Raw genomic sequence first — 22,826 nt, 5'->3', positions numbered from 1 at the left:
TTGCCTTCCATTGCTGAATAGGGTTTGTCTCTTTTCAGGGCAGCAGAGTTAATGACACGCACTGGCTCAGTTGTCACTCTAGAGGTCGCCAAGCGGGGAGCAATTTACCATGGTCTGGCAACCTTGCTGAGCCAGTCATCGCCCATGACACAGAGGGGTAAGGGTGCAGAATGCTACAGGACCAGTGTTAAGAACGGCTTTCTTTCCAGAATGTAGAATGCAGTATTTGCAAAGGAATTATTTAGAACACAAATGGGAAGGCTCTTTAGATGCCACTTAGCTTATGTATTTTTACTTGTAAATGATTAGGTATTTGTTTCTGTTATGTATTTATCGTAGCTAAGCACTCAATTAATTATTATAGACTTGTTTGAGGCAATCCATGTCAAGTTACCTTGAACACTCACCAGGCACAAAAAAAGATGTTGCACTGAATGCAGAATGATGCAAGTTCTCTTGTTCTTCAGGGTCAGAAAACGGTCGTGGCACGGGAAAATCCAGACCTAAGAGTGAGGGTTTTGAGCTTTATAGTGCTTCGGCACAGAACGGAAATGCTGGATCTCCCCCAGTCCAGCGGGGGCACTACCCAGTCCCGAGGAAGGCCAATGGAGAGGAGAGGCTACTGAAAAAGAGAGCAGACCACCTGTCCAGCCCCAATGTGGCCAGTGAGTAGTAGAAGTATTCATCTGTTTAGCCATCTCAGCATTTTGCATTTTGTTTCCTCAATGAAGGCACAGATGTTGAAAACTTTGGCATCTTGTATTGATAATGACAAAGAGAAAAGTGTTTAAGGTGAAGTGAGGATGTGGTTCCATCCTGACTTTGAGTCTCATCTCCTATAGACCAGCCAGAGAGCTCAACAGCTGCATATTCTGGGGGACCCGGTGCCAAGATTACATCCGTCTCTACGGGCAATCTTTTTGCAGATGTGAGTAGACACGTGTCTGCAACAGTTGTAATTGTATATACAGTGGGGTACAAAAATTTGGTCAAAATGCCTTACAATTAATATATAAGTGAAGAGAAGCTAACCTGATCTCTAAATCGTACAAAGTTAAACGTGACACATTTCTTCCTTCTTTTAAAGCAGAGTTACTTTAAAAATTTTTACAGTTTCAAAATAATAAAAAAAGGAAAAAGGCCCTGTGCAAAAGTTTGGGAATCCTATTAGTTAGTGCTTTGTAAATCCTCCTTAGGCAACTGTAACAGCTTGCAAACGCTTCCTATAGCAAGTGAAAGTCCTTTGATTCTTACTTTTGGAATTTTTCTCCATTCCTTCTGGCAGATCACTTCTAGCTCAGAAATATTATTAGGCCTCCTTGCATGCACGGCATGTTTATCTCTCCACAGATTTTCAATAATATTTAAGTCTGGGGACTGTGGTGGCCATTCCAAAACCTTCATCCGTCTTTCCTGGAGGTACTTTATTGTTGATTTCGAGGTTTGCTTTGGATCATTGTCTTACTGGAATACCCAATCTCTCTTCAACTTCAATGTCTGGACTGACTTTCGAACGTTAGCCTGTAGAATTTCTTGATATTTGGTGGCATCCATTCTTCCTTCCACCCGCACAATATTTCCTGTGCCCCCAGCTGCCACACAACCCAAACGCATAATGAATCCACCTCCATGCTTTAAAGTTGGCAAAGTGTTCTCTACAAATGCTTCACCCTTTTTTCTCCAAACATACCTTAATTGGTTCTATTTTCGTTTTGTCAGTCCAAAGCACATTCTTCCAAAAGGCTTCAGGCTTCTCAAGGTTTTCTTTTGCATACTTCAGATGCTTAATTTTTGTGTTGAGGTCTTAGTAAAGGCTTCTTCTGGCAACTTTGCCATGTAGGTCTTCGTTGTTCTTTTGCAGTGATGTGTGGGTTGCGCTGAGCATTTCTCACCAGGTTTTGGGCCCTTCTGTCTTCCGGACCTCAACTGTTCCATTTATCTTCCATTTTCTGATGTTTCTAACAGTAGGAATAGGTAGTTTGAAATGTTGAGAAAGTATGTATAGCCTTCTCCTTGTTGGTGGAAGTAAACTATCTTGATTCTGAAATCCTTGGACAACAGTTTAGAGGAACCCATGGTTGTTAACACCAGACAGAACAGCCACTGCAGTCGGATTATTTAGAAGGCATGGAGTTACTTCAGTAACTGAAATAAACTGAGTAAATAGTTCAGCCCTGGAATTATATTCACCTGACTCATTGAAGCCCTAATGAGTAAATCACTTGGGCCTTAGTAATTATCTTTTTAAAAAGTAACAAAGAATAATCCAAAAGGGTTCCCAAACTTTTGCACAGGGTCATTTTCCTGTTTTTATCATTTAAAAATAATAAAAAATGAAAATAAAAATCTGTCTTGTTTTAAAATTTGCAGAAAGGTCTCATGTTTAATGTTGTACCATTTAGAGTTCAGGTTTGCTCTTTCGATCGCTTAGAGATTAATTGTAACACATTAAAAGCAGGGGTGCCCAAATTTTTGCACCTCACTGTACAGTGAGCTCCATAACGTTTGCGACAAAGACATATTTTTTCTTGATTTGGGTCTGTACTTGTCAGATTTGTAATCAAACACTTCACATGTGGTTAAAGTGCACATTCTCAGCTTTTATTTATAGATATTTTTATACATTTTGGTTTCACCTTGTAGAAATTACAGTATTTCTATACATGGTCCCCCCATTTCAGGGCACCATAATGTTTGGCACAAATGGATTCACAGGTGTTTCTGATTAGTCAGGTGTGTTCAATTGCTTCCTTAGTGCAGGTTTAAGAGAACTTTCTGTATCTAGCCTTGATTGTAGGTTTAGGATTTGATTGCCTTTGGAGTCTGTTATTGGCTTTTGTCAACAAGAGGACAGTGAAAGGAGTTGTGGCAATGAAAGTCAAGGAAGCCATTATGAGGCTGAGAAATAAGAAGAAAAAAAAACTTTCTGAGACTTAGGCCGAATTTTAGCCTTAGGCCAAGGCCAAGGAATTAGGGTTGCATTGATAATTAATTTTTATGGCCGATTGGTGATTTTTTAAAAGCCAAATCAGCTGATTACGATTCCGATTGCTGATGTAGTTTTTTAACTACATCAGTTTCACCCTTCTACCGTCCATTGGAAATATATGGTACTGCATGTGGTGACAATGATGTAGGAATATACCCCATGCATTTTGAAATATGGCAGGTAGTCTTTATTTTTTTTAATTATGAACAATTCTACAGGTCCTGGAGCACCTGTTAAGATAGATGTGATCATGAACACAATATGTACCAAGATATTTAAATAATAAAACAATGCACCCCCCCTCCTCCCAATGAGCTTACAAGATTTCCATTTTCATTTAAAAATCAAACTTTTGAATGCAATCTACTTAAGATTATCTGCTTATATAAGTACATATATCATATAATGAAATATTAAGTGTTTATAGACAAATGTATACAGTTTAAAGCATTTTTAATCATGAAAAAACTGGTTTAAGCAGGTGTGTCCAAACTTTTGACTGGTACTGTATATATATATATATATATATATATACATACACACACACACACACTCTACCGGTCGAAAGTTATAGAACACCCCCATTTTTTCAGTTCTATTGAAATTTAAGCAGTTCAAGTCCAGTGAATGACCTGAAGTGGTACAAAGGTAAGTGGTAAACTGCCAGAAGTAAAATAAATAAATAAATAAATAAGTTTAGGTTAGCAAAAACTGAATAATAATGTACATTTCAGAGTTATAAAAAAGGCCTTTTTCTGGGAACAAGTAACCAGTTAACAACTTACAGCTTTTCTGCAGCAATTTAAGTAAATTAAGCCTTGAAAGTTGATGCAAATAATTCCTACATCTGTCCCAACTTTTGTTGATTACTTACAAACCCTCTGTCTGTATAAAATCAACGTTGGAACAGACTGTATTACTACACCCTCTGAAGCATTAATTGGACAATATTGCACTGCAGGAAGTAGTAGGCCTATATTGCTATCATAATGGCGAGAAAAAGGCAATTAACAAAGGAAGACAGACAGACCATTATAACCCTTAAAAGTGTAGGTCTTTCCTTTAGAGAAATTGCAAAGAAAATCAAGGTGTCAGTGAGTACAGTTTCCGACACTATCAAAAGGCACTTGGAAACTGGAGGAAACTCTGACAGGAAGAGGTCTGGCAGACCCAAAGCCACAACAGAATCAGAAGACAAGTTTTTGAGAGTCAACAGCTTGCATGATAGGCAGCTCACAGGACAACAGCTTCAAGCACAACTTAACAGTGGTCGAAGTAAGCAAGTCTCATTTTCAACAAGAAGAGAAGACTTTGAGCTGCAGGTTTGACAAGTCGAGTGTTGTACGTCGCTCTGGATAAGAGCGTCTGCCAAATGCCTGTAATGTAATGTAATGAGTGGCAGTACAAAAGCCATTGCTAAAATGGGTAAATAAGAAAAAGAGGCTTGCCTGGGCCATGAAGCACTGGCAGTGGACTGCTGAAGAATGGAATGACCGATAAATCAAAATTTGAAATCTTTGTTTCATCACGCAGGGTTTTTGTATGCCGTCGAGTAGGTGAAAGGATGGTTCCTCAGTGTGTGACACCAACTGTCAAATATGGAGGAAGAAGCGTGATGGTCTGGCGCTCTTTTGCTGGATCGAGAGTTGGCTATTTGCACAGAGTGACTGGCTCCCTGAACCAAAAGGGCAACCACAGCATTTTTCAGTGCCATGCAGTACCCTCTGGTCAACACCTAGTTGGTCAGGGGATCATCTTACAGCAAGATAATGACCCAGAACATTCCTCCAGGCTTGTCAGAACTATCTTAGAAGGAAAGAACAAGACGGTAGGCTTCAAATCATGGAATGGCCAGCACAGTCTCCAGACTTAAACCCCATCGAGTTGGCTTGGGTTGAACTGGACAGAAGGGTGAAAGCAAATCAACCTACAAATGCAATACATTTGTGGGAACTTCTGCAACAGTGTTGGGAAGATCTTTCCAAACAATATTTGATTTCCATTGTAGAACGAATGCCACGAGTGTGTTCAGCTGTTATATCTGCAAAAGGTGGCTACTTTGATGTCAAAGTAAAAAAAAAAATTGAATAAATTGTGTTAAACAGAAGGATTCCATGATTTCTTTTTTATCTCCAATTGTTTATTTGTTATATGCTTTAATTTCAGAGTACATTGAGACAACTGCGTAAATTTCAATAAAAACTGGAAAAATGGAGGTGTTAAAAAACTTTTGGCCGGTATTGTATATATACTGTATATGTATAGTGCAACGACGGAAGGAATGACATCTGTCGCAGTCTCTGCAGAAGAGTCGATTTCTCTAGTAGGCTGCACAAATCGTGCAGGTACAGTCAATGCTTTTTACCTTTAACATGGATAAATGGATACATGGATACCTTTATAAGATAATGTTGAAAGTCCAAATCCTGAACATGTTGCACTAGCTATTTATTCATCAGACTATTACTAGAGAATGTTGTCAAGCCTCTTCACTTTGATGGTCATCTATATTTATTTGAACCTGAATACACAGACAATGAGCTGAATTAAATTTGTGTGTGAACAGAATAGTGTAGCGTACGGTCAATTCTGCAAGTTTGGAAAACAGACGGAATTCCGATATATAGATAGATAGATAGATGTTATTTATTCTCCACAAGGGAAATTCATTTTGTTCAGGTCAGTACACTACATACAGACAATAAATAAATAAATAAATAAATAACACCACAGTAAAAAAAAACACCAGAGTAAAAACAGAAGGTATGATTCTAAAAGCAAAAAATTTTTAAAAAGAAAAGAAATGCCCTCTACTCATTCTGGGAATGTGTGTGTGTCTGTGTGTGTGTGTGTGTGTGAGTGCGTGGGGGGTGTTAGCACAACAGGTCCAGTTCTTCCAGGCGGAGGGGGCAAGGGGGTTCCGGGGGGTTATGTTTGTTAAGGAGCCTAAAGGCTGCTTCATACTTTCTGCGTCCGCGTGTTCGTGAGGGTCCGCTTTGGTCCTCGTGACGTAAATGTCGCCATCCGCCCATGTCCGGAGGGTCCGCGCGGACCCCTATGCGGACGTCTGCGTCCAGACCAAAATTTGTGACCGCGCGGACTGTAGCATAGCAAGCACACAGACTGCGGATGCTCCAGATAACAAAATTTAATGGATGCTTGTTTTGAAGAGAGTTGTGCGAGGAGATCCGCCGTTACCCACATTTATATTGTCTATCTGGGCATTCATAAAAATATTCTTTCACCACTCAAAAATCATATTCCGTCATAGCAACAAGATAAACCCGACAATAGCCCTAAGATATGCCAATACAGCAGTGAAAACGCTGCTTACTGAATAACGAAATAAACGAGACAAAGTTCTTAAAAATGATACCATGTCATTCTACAGTCAATATATGGGACTAAAAATTGAATAAATATACAACCTTCCCATTGGTTTTACGCGTAGAGATGTCCCTTTTGAGACTGAGTGGTCATATATTGTCTTGGACAATCTGTTTGTGAAATACACGCGCATTTGTGATGCCTGGGTACCTTCCAAAATAGCTGTGCGTAATACCACACCTGTTGTTTACATTGTCGCCCTTTTTAGTACAGTCTGGCTTGATTGACAATTCATTTATTCAGTAGGTGAGAGTATAATTTTGCTTTTGGAATAGCGTTTTATAGGTCAGCATAACCAAAAACATTTTTATCATCGCATTCACTCTGTGGTAATGGAACAGGAATGGAGTGTAGATCGGGAAATGCACATGCGTGGAACACCAGACCGACGCGGACCCTCAATTGTAGTATGAATGGAACCGGGTGCGCGTCCACGCGACCGGTACAAGTCCGCAGCTGTCCGCAAACGCGGAACGTGGAAAGTATGAAGCAGCCTTAATAGCAGAGGGGATGAAACGGGCCCTGCCTCTGTTTGTTTTGAATACTGGGGCAGCATATCTCCTACCGGAGGGAAGGTTCTGAAAGCAGGTGTTGAGGTTATGAGTTGAGTCCCTTGCAATCTTACCTGCTTTCTTCACCGCCCTCTGGTCATAGAGCCGCTGGAGGGTTGAAAACTGCTCCCGCAGAGCTTGGACCCCAAGGTGATCACCCTCCGCAGCTTGGCCTTGTTGGTCTCTGAGAGCCCCTCATACCAAGCCAGAAAGGAAAAGATAAGGACGCTCTCTATATGGCAGATGTAAAAGCTGCAGAGGATGAGAGGGGCTACATCCAGATGCTTCAGCCTCCATAGGAGGTAGGTCTGCTGATGGCACTTTTTGAAGATGGTTTGTGGGTTGTCGTTGAAGGCCAGCCCACTGTCGATGATGGTCCCGAGGTACTTATAGCTGCTAACCCTCTTCACAACCTCTCTGTTGAGTGTCAGCTATGGGACAGGGTCAGCCTTCCTCCGGAATTCTGTGAGGAGCTCCTTTGTCTTCCTCATTCATCTGGAGAAAGTGCTCCTTGCACCACTGGTGCAGCTTCTTTGCTTCCTCCTCAAAATGGCTGTTGGAGGTGTCAACCATTGCAGTGTCATCTGCAAACTTCACGGCCATGCTCACACTCAGTGGGTTTACATGATATTTGAAAAAGTCGATTTATTGTATTAGTCCGGCTAAAACTGGACTTTTAAAAATCATGTAAACATTGTAGACTGAAATTGTACTAATTTAAATTTTTCAAAGTTGGACTAATATACCTAAATAATGCGGTTGGGGGTCGATTTACTACGGCATGTATACGCTTCAATAGGCCAAAAATTGGCCGATGCATTCTACGCATGTTGCGTAATTTACATAGCAACTACTGTGGCCAAGCGGAATCAATAACATTTCAGAAAATGTATAACTTTAAAAAATTTAATTCAGTCTTCTATTGGGTCTTTTGCCGTTTGTTGAGGGTGTGACAAAATTTTGGTGCTGCTGACTACAATCAAATGTTTTTCACATTTACCGTTCGATTGAGCAAGTACCATCCAAAGTACATTTTTACGGGTTAGTGCTGTCCGATTGTGCTAGCTATCAATAAAGGCTAACAGCACAGTACCACTTAATTACTGTCACTTCTATCACCACTGTAATAAACTAAAAAAGGCGACAAACAACCTTTTCTGTGAGAAATGCATTGTCAAGCTCACGTGCATACGCTGCTGGCGACATTCCAAAGCTCCGTTTTGCCCTCCCTAGTATCATGGCGAAAAAAATACATTTCTGGACAGACAAGGAGACCAACTTCATGCTATCGCAACTAAAGGAGTTAAATATCCTAAAATGCATGGATGGAAGAAAAACGCGGAATGGCGAACTATTCAAAAAAGTTGCAACAAAATTGGAGGAAGCAGGATTTATAAGAAGCCTTCGTCAGACACACCTCCAGTCAATAAATTGATTCTTTCCGAGTCATGTATATTGGGACAACGACAACAATCCAATTAAATCTCATCTTTGGCCAAATCGAGCTATTAATATAGATCGATTTCAACTGTGCATGTAAACGCACTGACTGTCCGAGCCCCTCAGGCTGTTGGTGTATAGCGAAAACAGGACTGGGGAAATCACTGTCCCCTGGGGGGCGCCAGTGGATGTGAGCATGACAGGAGAGGTGGAGCTGTTGACCCTGACAAACTGCTCCCTTTTAAGGAGGAAGGCCAGTATCCAGAGGATCATGTGGGGATCCACCTGGAGCTCTTGCAGTTTGGCGCGGAGGATATGGGGCTGCATGCAGTTGAAGGCCGAGGAGAAATCCACGAACAGGATCCTGGCATATGCGTGCGGCCTTTGTGAGACTGAGTGGTCATATATTGTCTTGGACAATCCGTTTGTGAAATACACACGCATTTGTGATGCCTGGGTACCTTCCAAAATAGCTGTGCGTAATACCACACCTGTTGTTTACATTGTCGCCCTTTTTAGTACAGTCTGGCTTGATTGACAATTCATTTATTCAGTAGGTGAGAGTATAAGCTTTCTAACGATGTCTAGCATGTCTAATTTTGCTTTTGGAATAGTGTTTTATAGGTGTTTTATCATTTTAAAAAATTTTTATCATCGCATTCACTTACGCATTCAGTCCTAAGTGACTGTAAGTGGTATGTAATACAGTCATCACTGCCTCCTCCACTGAGCGGTTTAGCCTGTAGGCAAACTGCAGCGGATCGAGGGTAGGGCTTACTTGTAAGAGGAGGCGGGGTAGCACTAGTCTCTCCAGGTACTTTACCAAGACCGATGTCAGGGCCACAGGTCAGTGGTTGTTCAGCTCTACAGGATGGTTGGTCTTGGGGATAGGCCTTATCTCGGAACACTTCCACAGTGTAGGGATGGTGTTCTCCCGGAGAGAGCAGTTGAAGAGATGACAGAGAACGTTGGCTAGATCGTCTGAGCATTCCTTCACCACCTTCCCTTTAATGAGATCAGGCCCGGGGCCTTGATTAATTGAGCCCCCTCAGGCCCTGCCTCACCTCCTCCTCTGTGAGGGTGATTGGCTGACCCCGCCCCTCCGTGATCTCGCGCTGGAGTTCATTCCTCAGCCCCTCTGTTGTCCTGAAGTCCTGAGTGTCAAACCAACAATAAAAGAAGTTCAAGTCAGTGACAAATTCTGTCTCCTCTCCTTCCCTCCTTTCTGTGGTTCTCTTGGCTGGGGCTTTCCCTATGAGGACAGAGAGGCCTTGCCAGGCCAGCCTCAGATTGCCAGTTTGAAACATGGTCTCCACCCGTTCGTTGTAGCTTCCTTTGGCCTGGGCTATCTCCCTCTATAATACTATTTGTGCGGCTCTCCCCTCCGCTCTGTGCCCAGTAGTGAAGGCTCTGTGCTTCGCCTGAATTGCTCTTTTCAGGTGAGCTGTGAGCCATGACTTGTTGTTTGGATAGCACTTAACCGTCTTTGTGGTTATTAGCATACTCTCACAATGTTGGATGTATGAAGTCACCGCTGTGACAGACTGTTCAAGGGAGCGGTCCTGGGTGAAAACCTCCCAGTCTGTGCAGGTGAAACAGCCCTGCAGGCTCTGGGTTGCGTCACTGGACCACATTTGAACTGTTCTCTGTTTCACCTTCTCTTGCTTCAGCTTTTGTCTGTATGTGGTCAGCAGCTGGACAGCAAAATGGTCTGAGGTGCCTACGGGTGGTTTCTGTAGGGATCTGTACGCCTCTTTGATGTTGCCATAACACAAGTCCAGCTGCTTCTCCCCTCTTGTGTTACATGAAACATACTGCTCATATGTGGGCAGCACAGAGTCCAGTTTGCAGGTGTTAAAATCCCCCAGGATGATCTTGGGTGCACCAGGGGAGGCATTGTCTAGCTCAACACATTGGTAGACTGTCTGAGAAGCCCTAGTTGTATTAGCTGATGGTGGAATATAAACAGCTGTCACAATAACCTGCCCGAATTCCCTGGGTAGGTAAAATGGGTGCAGGGAAATTGACAGCAGTTCTATCTCATCCATGCAAGTTTTGTCTTTAACATGCACAGAAGAGCACCAGCGTTCATTAATATAGAAACAAACTCCCCCTACCGTTTTTTTTACCTGTCATGTTCAAGTCGCTGCCCGCACGCATTGGTCCAAGAAATCCATTTAACTGAAGAATGTCGTTCTGTAAATCCTCAGATAGCCACTCTCCGTAAGGTGTTTTGCGCCTCTGAAGTTTCCTCCGTATTCCCCCCCGCTTGCCTCTCTTCCTCCTCTGCAGGCGGAGCGCGTCCATATATATCTAAAGTAAAGTAGTTCATTTTGCAGTTCATTTTGCAGTCCATTTGAGCCTCCTGCTTCGTTGTTGTTGCTGTGTTTTTAACTTCCTTGTTTGGGTCCGTAACACTTAGTCGAACGTAGTCGAACAAAGCATTCAACAAACACACACTACACTCTGACCGTCACGGTTCGCCAACAGAGTAGCGCCCCTCCTGATATAGCGGTAGCATTCCAATGCAGCTTGCGCATGGACTGCTCACATTTTTTACATCATAAAACTGGAAAACAGATTGGCCAAAATCTCCATGTGGCAGGGCTGGGTTTCTGGGAGAGGTTCAGGGCAGTCTGAGGACCACGCCTACTAGTTAAGTAGGCACACGCACTTGGAGTGCTTCAATTAATCCAGGTATTTAAAGTGTGCTTTCTTCCCAGTAGAAGTCTATGTGACCGAGGAAGACATAAACAGAGAGAGAGAGAGAGGAACGTACCAGCATGGAAAAGGCTGGAAAGTGCTTTGTAGTTTAATTGATTAATTTCCCTGTTGAACTCAATGGAAAAAATATTCAGGAGAAACAATGTTTGTAGTATCTACTGCATATCTGGCAGCAGCATGGTGGTTTGAGGCTCATTTGATACCTTGAACCCTTGATGACTTAAAACCATTTAGCCAACAAATGTGTTCCATACTGTATCAGCATAATTTACAGCTGAATCTAGTCCCACCCCCCGATTCCCATAGAGATCCATTCAAATGCAAAGAGTTTTTGTATTGCTTGTAGGACAACCTGAAAGTAAGATATCCAGACTCTGACGATGTTGATAGGTCACAGACATCACAAAGTCATGGCATGCAAATGATATGCAACCAAATACAAAACATGACTCTTTTATTTGACATTGTGTTAATTTGTCTACTGTATAAGTGAATTTCCCTGTTCCTAGCTTTTCCCCTAACAGTTCACGGCAGCAAAAGTAAACGAGCAAATGGTGGCACAGGAGGTCTTAGGAGTGCATTTGTTTAATTCTTGCTAATTTTCTGACCAATTATTTGTTGTTAAGACCATTAAAAGCTTAATTTTTTGCCATTTTGGGCTTGGCCCATTTTTTTGCCCAGGAGTGTACATCCTTAAACACTACATTTCCAAAACTCTGTGGACACCCCTTCTAATTAGTGGTTGCGGCTATTTCAGCCACACCCATTGCTAACAGGTACATAATATCTAGCATACAGCCATGCAGTCTCCATTGACAAACATTGGCAGTAGAATGGGTCGTACTGAAGAGCTCAGTGACTTTCAACATGACACTGTCATAGGATGCCACCTTTCCAACAAGTCAGCTCATCAAATTTCTGCCCTGCTAGAGCTGCCTCAGTCAACTGTAAGTGCTGTTATTGTGAAGTGGAAACGTATAGGAGCAACAACAGCTCAGCCACAAATGGGTAGGCCACACAAGCTCACAGAATGGGACCGCAGAGGCCTGCACAGAGCCCTGACCTCTACCTCATCAAACACTTTTGGGATGAATTTTCATGGCTTTTTTTCGACTATTGTCTCATTTCTTCTGTTTTGTTTGTTCTGTTGCATTTAGCTGTTAATATTTTTATTGTTGTCAGATACTGTTCTGGTTCTGTTTTTATTTCTGGCCAGTATATATGGCCAGTACTGGTCAAATAAGCTTTTAGGTGGGCTCATATTTTTCCAGAGTGTCCATATAAACCAGAGTAGTTACTTTTCCTATGTAGACAGTACTCTCAACGTGTAAGCTATGGAGAAATGGATGACGATGATAATTCCTCAGGAGAATTAAACAATGAACTATCTATCTGTTGAATTCTATCTGTTGCTCTGAGTTAGAACATTTTTGGCACTAAAAACTATTATGAATCTTGTTCACTGGACCCTTGTTGCGTTTTACCATGATTTGTCTTGACTGTGGATTTCCAAAGCACAGAGGGTGAGGTCCTCCAAGCCTGTTTTGGTACATGTTACAAAATAAGGAACCATTGTAGCTGCAACATTGGGATCCTAAAATAGTTTACAGCAATAAAACCACAAGTAGTTTTAACACTTTCAAACGGTATATTGTGTCACCAGATTGATTGAAAATTTCTATGTAAAAAAACGCAATAAAGGCAAATAAACCTACTCCAGCGTAAATACAGGCTGGCACCAGTTAGGTAGTCAATAAAAGTTGAAAATCTGCACTTTAACCACATTTGAATTTTTTGATCACAAATATAAAATTGTGGAAAACCACCAAATCAAGAAAAATATATCTGTCTTTGTTCCAAACATTATGTTGGGCAATCTATGTGTGTGTGTGTGTGTGTATATATATATATCTATATATATATACACACAAATACCAATATCAGTGTCATGTAGCTGAAAGGGCTGTTCTCTGTTCTTTAAATTTCATTTAATCACTTTTAAGTTTACTTGGAAGGGTTGGAAGGCATTTATAAAATGATTCCCAATGTTTTGTTAGACATGCTGAGCATGCATCTGATGTGACATGAGAAAAACGATGACATCACTGACAGAAGAAAATAACCCATCAGGAAAGACCAAAGGGGAACCACAGAAGCAGAGACCCCCAGGCACAGAGTTTAATCAAGAAGATCCAGACTCATGAATTGCTAATCATCACATGAACACAGTCCTTGTACTAACAATTTATTCAATGTTTGATTTGTGTAATGACTCGAGTTATTACTCACTCAATATCAAAATAAGATAGTGAGTGCATCCCGTACTGACTATTCTACAAAGATTTACTTACTCTCCTATAACAGTGTCTTTTTTCCTCCTGATTAATGAGAATACACAGGAGATGTTTTTTGCATGACTAAATAATTTTGTAATCACTCACAATTTGAATATTTAATCTATGACAATTCATTTTGTAATCAAGTACTCTGTTGACACATATTTGATTCTATGATAGAAACGTGAGATTATTAGGAACCTTTGTAAGCATTAATCTTATTATCGAAGATGCATTGGCAAATTGCCTGCCAATGTTTAGGTTCATAGAGAGGTAGGTGCCTGGAGCATGTTATCATCTCTCATGTACTATGTCCATAGGTGAGTCTCATGTGTGGTATCTATCATGCTGCAATGTAAAAATTCTTATGATTGATTTAGAATTTATTGATTTTTTAAGAATCTGTCAAAATAAAAAAGCTTTATGGTGTGACGCACATCTCAGTCTCAGTATGTTGCTTATAGAAAACTAAAGTTCCTATCATGTAAGCAAGCAGTTTGTTAGCTATGGTAAAGCTACTAGCTAGTGTTACCTCACTTTGCTGTGGATAGCAACCAGGTCCTGTGTGACTTATGTGTGGTCCCAGATCCCCCCGACCCCCTCATTTCAAACATAGGGTTAATTCCATGCTTACTATTGTAAGCGGGATCTCCAGGGTTTCATAATGATGGCACAGCTGTACACAAAAAAGATTCTGAGCCTTACTACTGGCCTAGAGGTTTATGTACTTCTTTCAGTCTGTATTCCTGGGTCATCCCACTCCACATCCTGTCAGTGACCCATACAAGGTGATGATAGATGTGTGGTATTGTTCATACTATGTTAAATATGTATTTGAAATACTCTAAATCTATTCTGGTTTAGACTGTTCTGTTAAAATTAAAAATGCTCCAGCAAAAATAATTTCCATGAAGCATCTTACTACCCAGAACATACAATCATATGAAAGGTGAATTTTGTCTTCTACAATTGTCAGCAGTCTACTGGGGTGTCTATAGGATTATTTATTGATTATTTATTTTATCAAATAAAAATTGCCCCAGGTCTGGAGAAATGATAGTGTATGTCTTGCCTCCAACTTCCACTCCCCCCTTCCACCCCCACCCTTAGGAGGAGCCACTTTCTCCCCACCCAGAAGCATACCCCATTCCGACGCAGACCTATACTCGGGACTACTTTTGTTTCACGACCCCTTTGTCTCTGGATGTGGGGGCCCCAGGCTCTGGACTGCCCTGGAAGAACATGGAAAACAGACCGGCCAGCCCAGGGGGTGTCAACTGCCCCAAGACGACAGCCTTGCAGGTGCAGAGCCCTAAGCCTTATATCAAGCCCTTTTAAGTCCTGTGGGTAAACCAGGCACTTCATCTGGAATATTGCTGGAATATTTAAATTTGGCTATCAAAATGTTGATCCATAAAATATTAATAATAATACATTTTATTTACATAGCACTTTTTCAAGCAAAGTTTACAGTGCTTTACAGACAGTTAAATTTGAAACAAATTAATTAAAATTAATGAAAAGAACAATAAGAGTTAGAAAACACAAGTGCACAGTAAAAGAAAAACAGTGGCTAAAACAGCACATAACTAAAAGCAGTATTAAAGAGATGTTTTAATATTCTTTCTGAAAGTGCTCAGTGTCTGGATTGCTCTCAGTTTTTCTAGGAGGGAGTTCAACAGTTTGGGGCCATAATAACTAAAAGGTGACTCCCCTCCTATTAGAGGTTGAAGAGGATGTGGGGGTGTAAGAGAGGTTAAGGGGTGTTTGGGGGTGGTGTGAGAGTTGAAGACATGTCCATGGTTTCTCCCTCAGCGGATGGTCCTTTCCCAGGAGGAGCTGCATGAGGAGAAGGTGGCCTTCCCCCCTGAAGGGCTTCGGCCTGAGGATCCAGCGCCCAAGAGGAGCTGGGGGAATGAGGAGCTTCGCAACCACCACCACCATGCTGCTCCGTCCTCCTTGGAGTCCAGTACCTCCAGCCAAGAGCAGCTCAGCTACTCTTCATCCTCGTCTTCTTCCTCCTCCAAAACCCGCCAGGCGAATCACAAGAGCGGGCCAGGGCGCTGGAAGACCCCCCACCCTCAGCCTGCCCGTGCTGAGCTCCCGCCCCCACCTCCCCCCCCACCACTGGGGAGCTCTGCCAGCAACCCCGACCGCCCCGTGCAAGACCTGCCCCTACCTCCACCTGCCCCACCTTCAGTCGGCCAGCATCCAGCATCAACTGCTGACTGCAAGAGGAGGGAGGAGCAGCGTCGCTGGTACGAGAGAGAGAAGGCACGGCTGGAAGAGGAGCGGGAGAGGAAGAAAAGGGAGCAGGAGAGAAAGATGGGTCAGATACATGGTCCCTCTGGGTTGATCACCCCTGACGACCACCCGCATGGCCCACCACCACCCCCACAGCCCCACTACCAGCACCGGTCCCCCAGGCCCCCCCATCCTCCCCTAGCCTTACCCTGGGCCCCCCCCCCACCTCCACTGGAAACGGTAATCCATGACTTCCTGCCACAGCAGCAGCCACACACTGTGGAGCGGCGGGACCTTTGCTATGTCACACTTGGCACTGAGGACCCTTCCTCTGACAGCCTCTCACCGGACCCCTGGAAGCGGGATGCCCGGGAGCAGCTGGAGAAGCGGCAGCGGTTGCGGGTGGTGGATCTCCTGGACGGGGAGATCCGGGAGCTGCGGGACAAGGTGGGACGCACAGCTGAGGAGAATGAGCGCCTGCGCAGGTTGCAGCTGGAGTGGCAGTTCCAGCAACGACTGCAGGAGTCAAAGCGCAGCGAGGATGATGAGGATGAGGAGGGTGATGAGGACGATGAGGACGTTTATGAAGTCACCATGATAGCACAACAGCTGGAAACTGAGAACAGAGCCCAGGTGAGCCCACCATGAAGCAGAAATATGGGAGAAAATCTGGAGTGATATGGTAAAGGATATAGGAAATGTATTCTTTCATAAGACTACAGAGATAAGTACTATGCAATCAAATTCCTATGGAATATAATTGAGTAGGGGTGGGCAATATGTATAAAATGATATTTTAATTATGGGCAATGGCAACATGTAATAGTACATTAACCTCTTAGCGCAAAGCCCCTAGTGATCGGCCCACCGGTGTGCCTAGATTGCTCAATTCAGACATTCTGTGCTCCTGCAACCAAATTGAGTTGACCCTAACCCTAGCTTTATTAGTAGATGATTCAGGCCAATCCTTGCCCATTTAGAGGGTACCCTATTTAAAGCTTTATAACTCCAGATGTGAGCATCACAGAGACTTGAAAAATGGCTTAAATGAAGCAAGACATTTGTACCATTTACAATACTAAATATTTTATTAGTTTATATTCATAATTTAGAAAGAAATAAAGTGCCACAAATGCAATTGTTCAGGTAAAAAAGCAAAGACTTATTTGCTCTTTTTTAGTTTGAAATGAAATACTGAGAGATCCCATATATACAGCAGGTTAAACTATACATTTCCTGGATCAAAAACATCTTGACCACAAGTTAATAAAATCTAAGGGTGGATATGTAGAACTACTAAAGATCTATGAAGCAAAAACTAAGCAGTGTATACAACGTCTCCAAATCTATCCAAAATGTCTGAATTATGTATTGCTGTAAATCACAACATATTCACATATTTCACTACAAATCAACTGTTTTGACTCAAGAAACTCACTGTTGCATCATTTTCAAGTGGGATTTAAAAGCTTTCCATCAGTACAGTGGTCTAAAATATCTAGGGGTCCAGAAACATATTCAAAATCTCTCCAAAATGAATAAAAAATTTTTTGTCCATTATAAAGCATATAAATTAGCCCCTTATGAAGGTTCAAGATGAAACATTGATACCAGATAAAAAAATAATGCAAAACTATTGTCACACAATCCGGTACATTACCTAAATGTGTAATAATTAACTCTCGTATGTATTTCTGTACTCTACAGCATGTAATGTTTTCTTGTATGGGGATGGGACAACATGATAACAATATTCAACCATCCACCACAATTTGGCAATGCTCCAACTCTCACGTCATAACTGGTGCGTGCAACACAAGAACTACTAAGCTACCAAGGGACGCTTACATTATCGTGTGAAATATCCTCATTATAAAATACCTAACCTATTTAAAGACACTCAATTTCAAAAGTATACGTATAACAAAAGTATACGTATGAAATATTTTGAACAGTAATACTTACATAGCAATGATGAAATGTTATCTCTGTTCAGTAGATAAGAGACAGAGACAGTAAATCAATGCTGTGGTTCTCTCCTCTTCTGTCTTACTCCAGAAACAATGTCAGCTAGGTCTATCAGCAAACATATGGCTTAGCTATGCTCAGAAGTCCTCAATAATAATAATATTTTATTATATTGAAAATCATTGATAACGTTTCATCAGGTGCAGTGTCTTTTACTGCTACCACAGTGAATGCGTAAGTGAATGCAATGATGAGAAAACTTTTGGTTGCGCTGAGCTATAAAACGCTATTCCAAAAGCATTGGACATGTTATACATCGTTAGAAAGCTTATACTGTCATCTGCTGAATAAATGAATTGTCAATCAAGCCAGACCTGTACTAAAAAGGGTGGCAATGCCGTAAACAACGTGTGGTATTACGCACAGCTAATTTGGAAGGTACCCAAGCGTCACAAATGTGCGTATATTGTCCAAGACAATATATGACAACTCAGTCCCAAAAGGGACATCTCTACGCGTAAAACCCGATGGTAAGGTTGTATATTTATTCAATATTTAGTCCTAGATATTGACTGTAGAGTGACATGGTATAATTTTTGAAAACTGTTGTTTATTTCGTTATTCAGTGAGCAGCATTTTCACTGATGTATTGGCATATCTTAGAGCTATTGTTGGGTTTATGTTGTTGCTATGACGGAATACGATTCTTGAGTGGTGAAAAAATATTTTTATGAATGCCCAGATAGACAATATTGTCCATTATGTCATGGGTGGGGGGAGTAGTTGCAGTTGAAACTGCAGGGAGGGGGTGCTTGTTAAATGAACGACCAGAGCGACAATAGTGGCGCTGCGAAACTCCATATTCGGCATAGTTGTCGTGTATCGTCTACTAATGAAACTAAAACAAAGTGTTTCTGTTTTCAGAACAGGAGCAATGAATATCGGAGTTGAACAATCTAGGCATGCTGGCGTGCCGACCACTAGGGGGTTTGCACTAAGTGGTTAATGGTTAATTATAAGTTGATCCTATGTTTTAATAATGTATAAATAATCGTGTAACTTATACATTAGTTCATGTTTTTGTTGACTACTAAATAGATTTAATGCTTAATTAATGTATTTGTACATCATTAATTCATGCTAACAACTACACTAGTCAATGCCAATTCATGTGACCTTATTGTAAAGTGTTACTGCAAATTGTTTAGGCCTTGTGGGACCAAATCATTTCAAAACAGCTGACACTGCCCATGGTTATTTTAATGAAACCCAAAACCCAGGCTGTTCTTGGACCAAAACATTTTTGTTAAAATGTACATTTACAGGAAGCTTGAAGTTGATTAGGAACAAAAACCTCTCTGGTTTAATTTGATGCACGAAGCATGGATCAGCTGAGAATCCCGCCAAATGAAGATAAAAGCTTAAGTTGTCCAATCAAAGGATTTCCCTTGGTTCCCCCCACCCCACACAAATGATCGCCAAGAATTTTTTGAAGGAAAGTGTCCTTGCTGAAGATGGAAATTCCTCTTTATCCCTCTTGTATTTTTCCATATTCAGATTTGTAATTGTTTGCAGGCAGGAATCAGGCCATTCTTCACTAAACAGTTCAGCGTTAACTGGGGCAGTGCAGATTTCTTTGGCACCACATTACAGCATGCCATGCCCCAAACAGGCTTGTTGCAGTGTTTGGTTTAACTCTTGGCATATGGAGCATACGCCTACACCAGTGTAATTTCCTAGTTATCAGTATTTTGTCATTACAATGTTTAATAGTTATTGTCTGACATGGCGGAGAATTTGATTGCTAGAAAAATGAGACTTCTCGAGTGGCACCTGCTGAGATAAAAATGAATGGGGTGGGAAATTGATTATTCGTCTTGGCCTGTTTTATATAATTTTACTTTATTAACAATAGAACTATTAATTCACTGAATACTCGGTCCCATCATGTATAGTCAGTTCTCCTCAATTAGGCTGTTAGGTGAGTAATTAAATAATTTTATTTGCAATATTGTGCACATTTTATCAACATGATTAAAAATTGTGTATAGATGTACACTGAAGTGCAGGTTCATATTTTTGATAATGTGATCTTTGCATTGGTCGCAAGAGACAACTGTTATCCTTTGCTAATAAGGCTCAGAACTTTTGTTTTTAGGGCCAACTAATGAGCCTAGCTGTTAGTATTGGGGCATTGCTCGCGTATCCTGAGCAGTGCCAGCGTAGTGGCTGGCAGTGGTCTGCTTTTTTAGAATTCATACCACTTGCAATGAAACGTGAAGTGTCTTTCAAAAGGTTTGTTCTATTCTCTAATGCAAGGATTTCACATGCTATAATGTACAGTAAGCATTCATAGGTGGCTCAGTCATGTTATGTCAGATGCACCAATTTACAGTGACGCTATTTACCGTGACGCTATATTAGTACCTCCATGGGCTATACTTGGTACTTAGGGCTTGGAAAATTTCAAATTCAGAATTCTGTGCTAATATGTGCTAGATGACCATTAAAATCATCTTGGAGTGGTCATAAATAGCAACATTTGTATAATGTTGTCCCATCCCCATACAACAAAAGATTACAAACTGTTACAGAGAAAACATACAAGAATGAATGAGTACATATTTAGGCATGTGTATTTTTCAATGTGATATCAATATTTCAGCTTAAACCATCATTTAGATGCTTTATAATGGAGAAAACGCATTCATTTTTGGAGAGGTTTTGGATAGGTTTTTGGACCACTTGATATTTTAGTTCCCTATACTGATGAAAAGGTGGTAACTGACTTGAAAATTGTGCAAAAGTGATTTTCATTAGTCAAAACTGTTTATTTGTAGTGATATATGATTACGTTATGTTCACAGAAATGCACAATTTAGATATTTTGGATAGATTTGGAGACACTAAGGGTCACTACTTTTTGCTTCATAGATCATTAGTAGTTCTGTAGATCACCCTAAAACTATACATGTCCAGTTTATGATCCAAGACATGTATAGTTTTTCCTGTTACATGTGCGTGATCTCTGTTTTCATTTCAAACTTCATTTTTGCCTAGATAATTGCCTTTCTTGTACTTTATTTCTACTTAAATGATGAATATAACCTAATCTAGGTATTGTTAATGGTTCACGTGTCTTGCTTCGTTTAAGCCATTTTACAAGTCTCTGTTATGCTCACATCTGGAGATATAAAGCCTTACATAGAAAACCCCCTAAATGGGTGAGGATTGTCCAGATGTAGCATGTGGATTGGAGTTAAGTGTAGGCTACTCTGTGATTGAAACAATTTTTTCTAAATTGATTTTTATCATTTAATCTCCCTTACATGCTGTGAATATAGAAGCTGATTGTTTACCTGCCAATGGATTATTCAGATTATTGGCACACTTGTTGGGCTAATCAAGGTAAATGAATGAAAGCAGGTTGAGACTAATGTTCAGTTTATAGGGTGTAAGTTTTCCACCCGGTCTATTTTCAGCTTTCCAGTCGCTTAAAGTAAAAAAATACACAAGGATATGAATTAACTTAGGTAATTTACCAAAGTCAATTCATCTTGTCTATTTGTTTTACTATACGTTTACATGTTTTATATCTCACGGTACTGGTTTTTTATTTTGTAGCCCTGGTTATTTTAGGTGTGTTTTTGCCAATGCTGATGGCACTTTATTTCAGGCCTTTTTATGTCTGTCAGTAATACTGGTATCAACAGAGGGGACACTGGTGTGAAAATAGTGACCCTGTCACAAGCCTAGCCCCAAATGTTGTTTTTTGTTTAGACCTTCTTATGCCTTGCCCCGGCACCTGTTCTATTTACCTGTTTCTGTTCTTTTGTTTCTGTTTCATTTCTCTTCCTTCCACCTGCAGCAGAGTGCCGCTCCAGCCATCTCTGTTCTAGACTTGGTATGTTCTTTATTATGCTTTGCTCCATATTAGCATTATGCCATCTGTGGTACTCGCCACTCTTCATCTGCTTCTTTCTCTTCATCCTCTTCCTCTCCCTCTCACTCGCCTGTTGGCTACAAGTTCTGATCCCGTCTCAGGATGGAATGTAGCAGCTCGGTCAGAGAACAGCTGGAGAAAACAGGGCCAAAATATTTTCTATATTTCCCTGCAATACAAAAACTCTTGGAAGGGTGTGATCATTCAGTGTCATTCCCTTTGTGATGATTCCCTTTTTATTCCACAATGGTTTAACACAAGTCAATTGACATAAATCTTGTGGTCTGAATTCCACCAAGCAGCAAACCAAGCGAAATAAAATTGATTTGTACAAACTAATGGGCCTGAACTTTAGCACTAGTCCCTAATTTAGCAAGAATAATTAATTTATTAATTTATTATTAATGATAACGACAGGTTTTGCTGTGAGGTCTGTCCTAGCAGTTGTTTTTAGTCCAGTGGAAGACGCAGTTCCATATGCACAGGAATGGCACTCCCTTATAAGAGAATGCTGTAAACCCAGTGCTCGACTCCTTGATCTACTTCTGCACCTCAATACTTCATTGTGTTGTGTTGCTGTTTCCATTCCTGCTGTTGTCACTCCTGTGTATGACTGTAGGCACTGCCTCACACATCAGAAGGAACAGAAATTTGAGCTTTGGAGGAAAATCAAGCCAACAGCTATATTTATTCAATGTCACTCTTGTTTGCCTGCAAGAGAATACATGCTAGGGACATTAAGTCCTTATCTCTTTCTAGAAAACCAGGGGTATGCAAATCATCCAGCATCTTTTTGGAACCCTATTACAAGGCTATTATGAGGTTAAAGAATCTTAGCTGTCCATTAGAAAATGTGTGAGGTGATATTGGGGGTGAGAGAAAGTGACATTTTAAATGAGCTGACTATTACTCATCTTCAGCTGCAGGATGAAGAACAGCACCGGAAGCAACAGCAGCAAGGGACAGCAGAGGGACAGGACAGGCAGGAAGAGGGGGAGGAGCCCAGTCTGCAAAGACCTCCCCTCCCCCTTGACTATGAGGGCCCGCCCACCTCCACAAATGCTGTACCACCATCCCCACCTCAGAGAAACACCTCATACCTCAAAACCCAAGCAGCCTCCTTTGATGCCTTGGGCCCCGCTCAACTGGTCCCATATGATGACAGCAAGCACGAGGAGGAAAGCACCCCTCTTGAAGGTCAGCTTCTGGGCTACACCTTCTTGACAACTTACAAGCCTACTCAC

General features: G+C 41.3%; 1 protein-coding gene across 9 annotated transcripts in view; it reads left to right on the top strand.

The window, feature by feature from the left end:
* Positions 1–22,826, top strand: part of LOC135254964 (afadin-like) — a 197,425-nt gene that overhangs the window by 163,415 nt on the left and 11,184 nt on the right. For 6 of the 9 annotated variants that reach the window (XM_064335658.1, XM_064335648.1, XM_064335635.1 and 3 more), the window contains 7 exons: positions 39–157; positions 468–665; positions 843–928; positions 14,538–14,729; positions 15,243–16,304; positions 21,508–21,543; positions 22,503–22,779. In XM_064335658.1, the coding sequence (XP_064191728.1) occupies positions 39–157; positions 468–665; positions 843–928; positions 14,538–14,729; positions 15,243–16,304; positions 21,508–21,543; positions 22,503–22,779 (1,970 nt within the window). The remainder of the gene's footprint in view (positions 1–38; positions 158–467; positions 666–842; positions 929–14,537; positions 14,730–15,242; positions 16,305–21,507; positions 21,544–22,502; positions 22,780–22,826) is intronic. The other 3 variants (XM_064335611.1, XM_064335632.1, XM_064335622.1) reach the window with 3 other exon arrangements.

Source organism: Anguilla rostrata, chromosome 1, assembly GCF_018555375.3.
Source record: "Anguilla rostrata isolate EN2019 chromosome 1, ASM1855537v3, whole genome shotgun sequence".
NCBI classification, from domain to species: Eukaryota; Metazoa; Chordata; class Actinopteri; order Anguilliformes; family Anguillidae; genus Anguilla; species Anguilla rostrata.
This window is presented reverse-complemented; position numbering and strand designations above follow the sequence as displayed.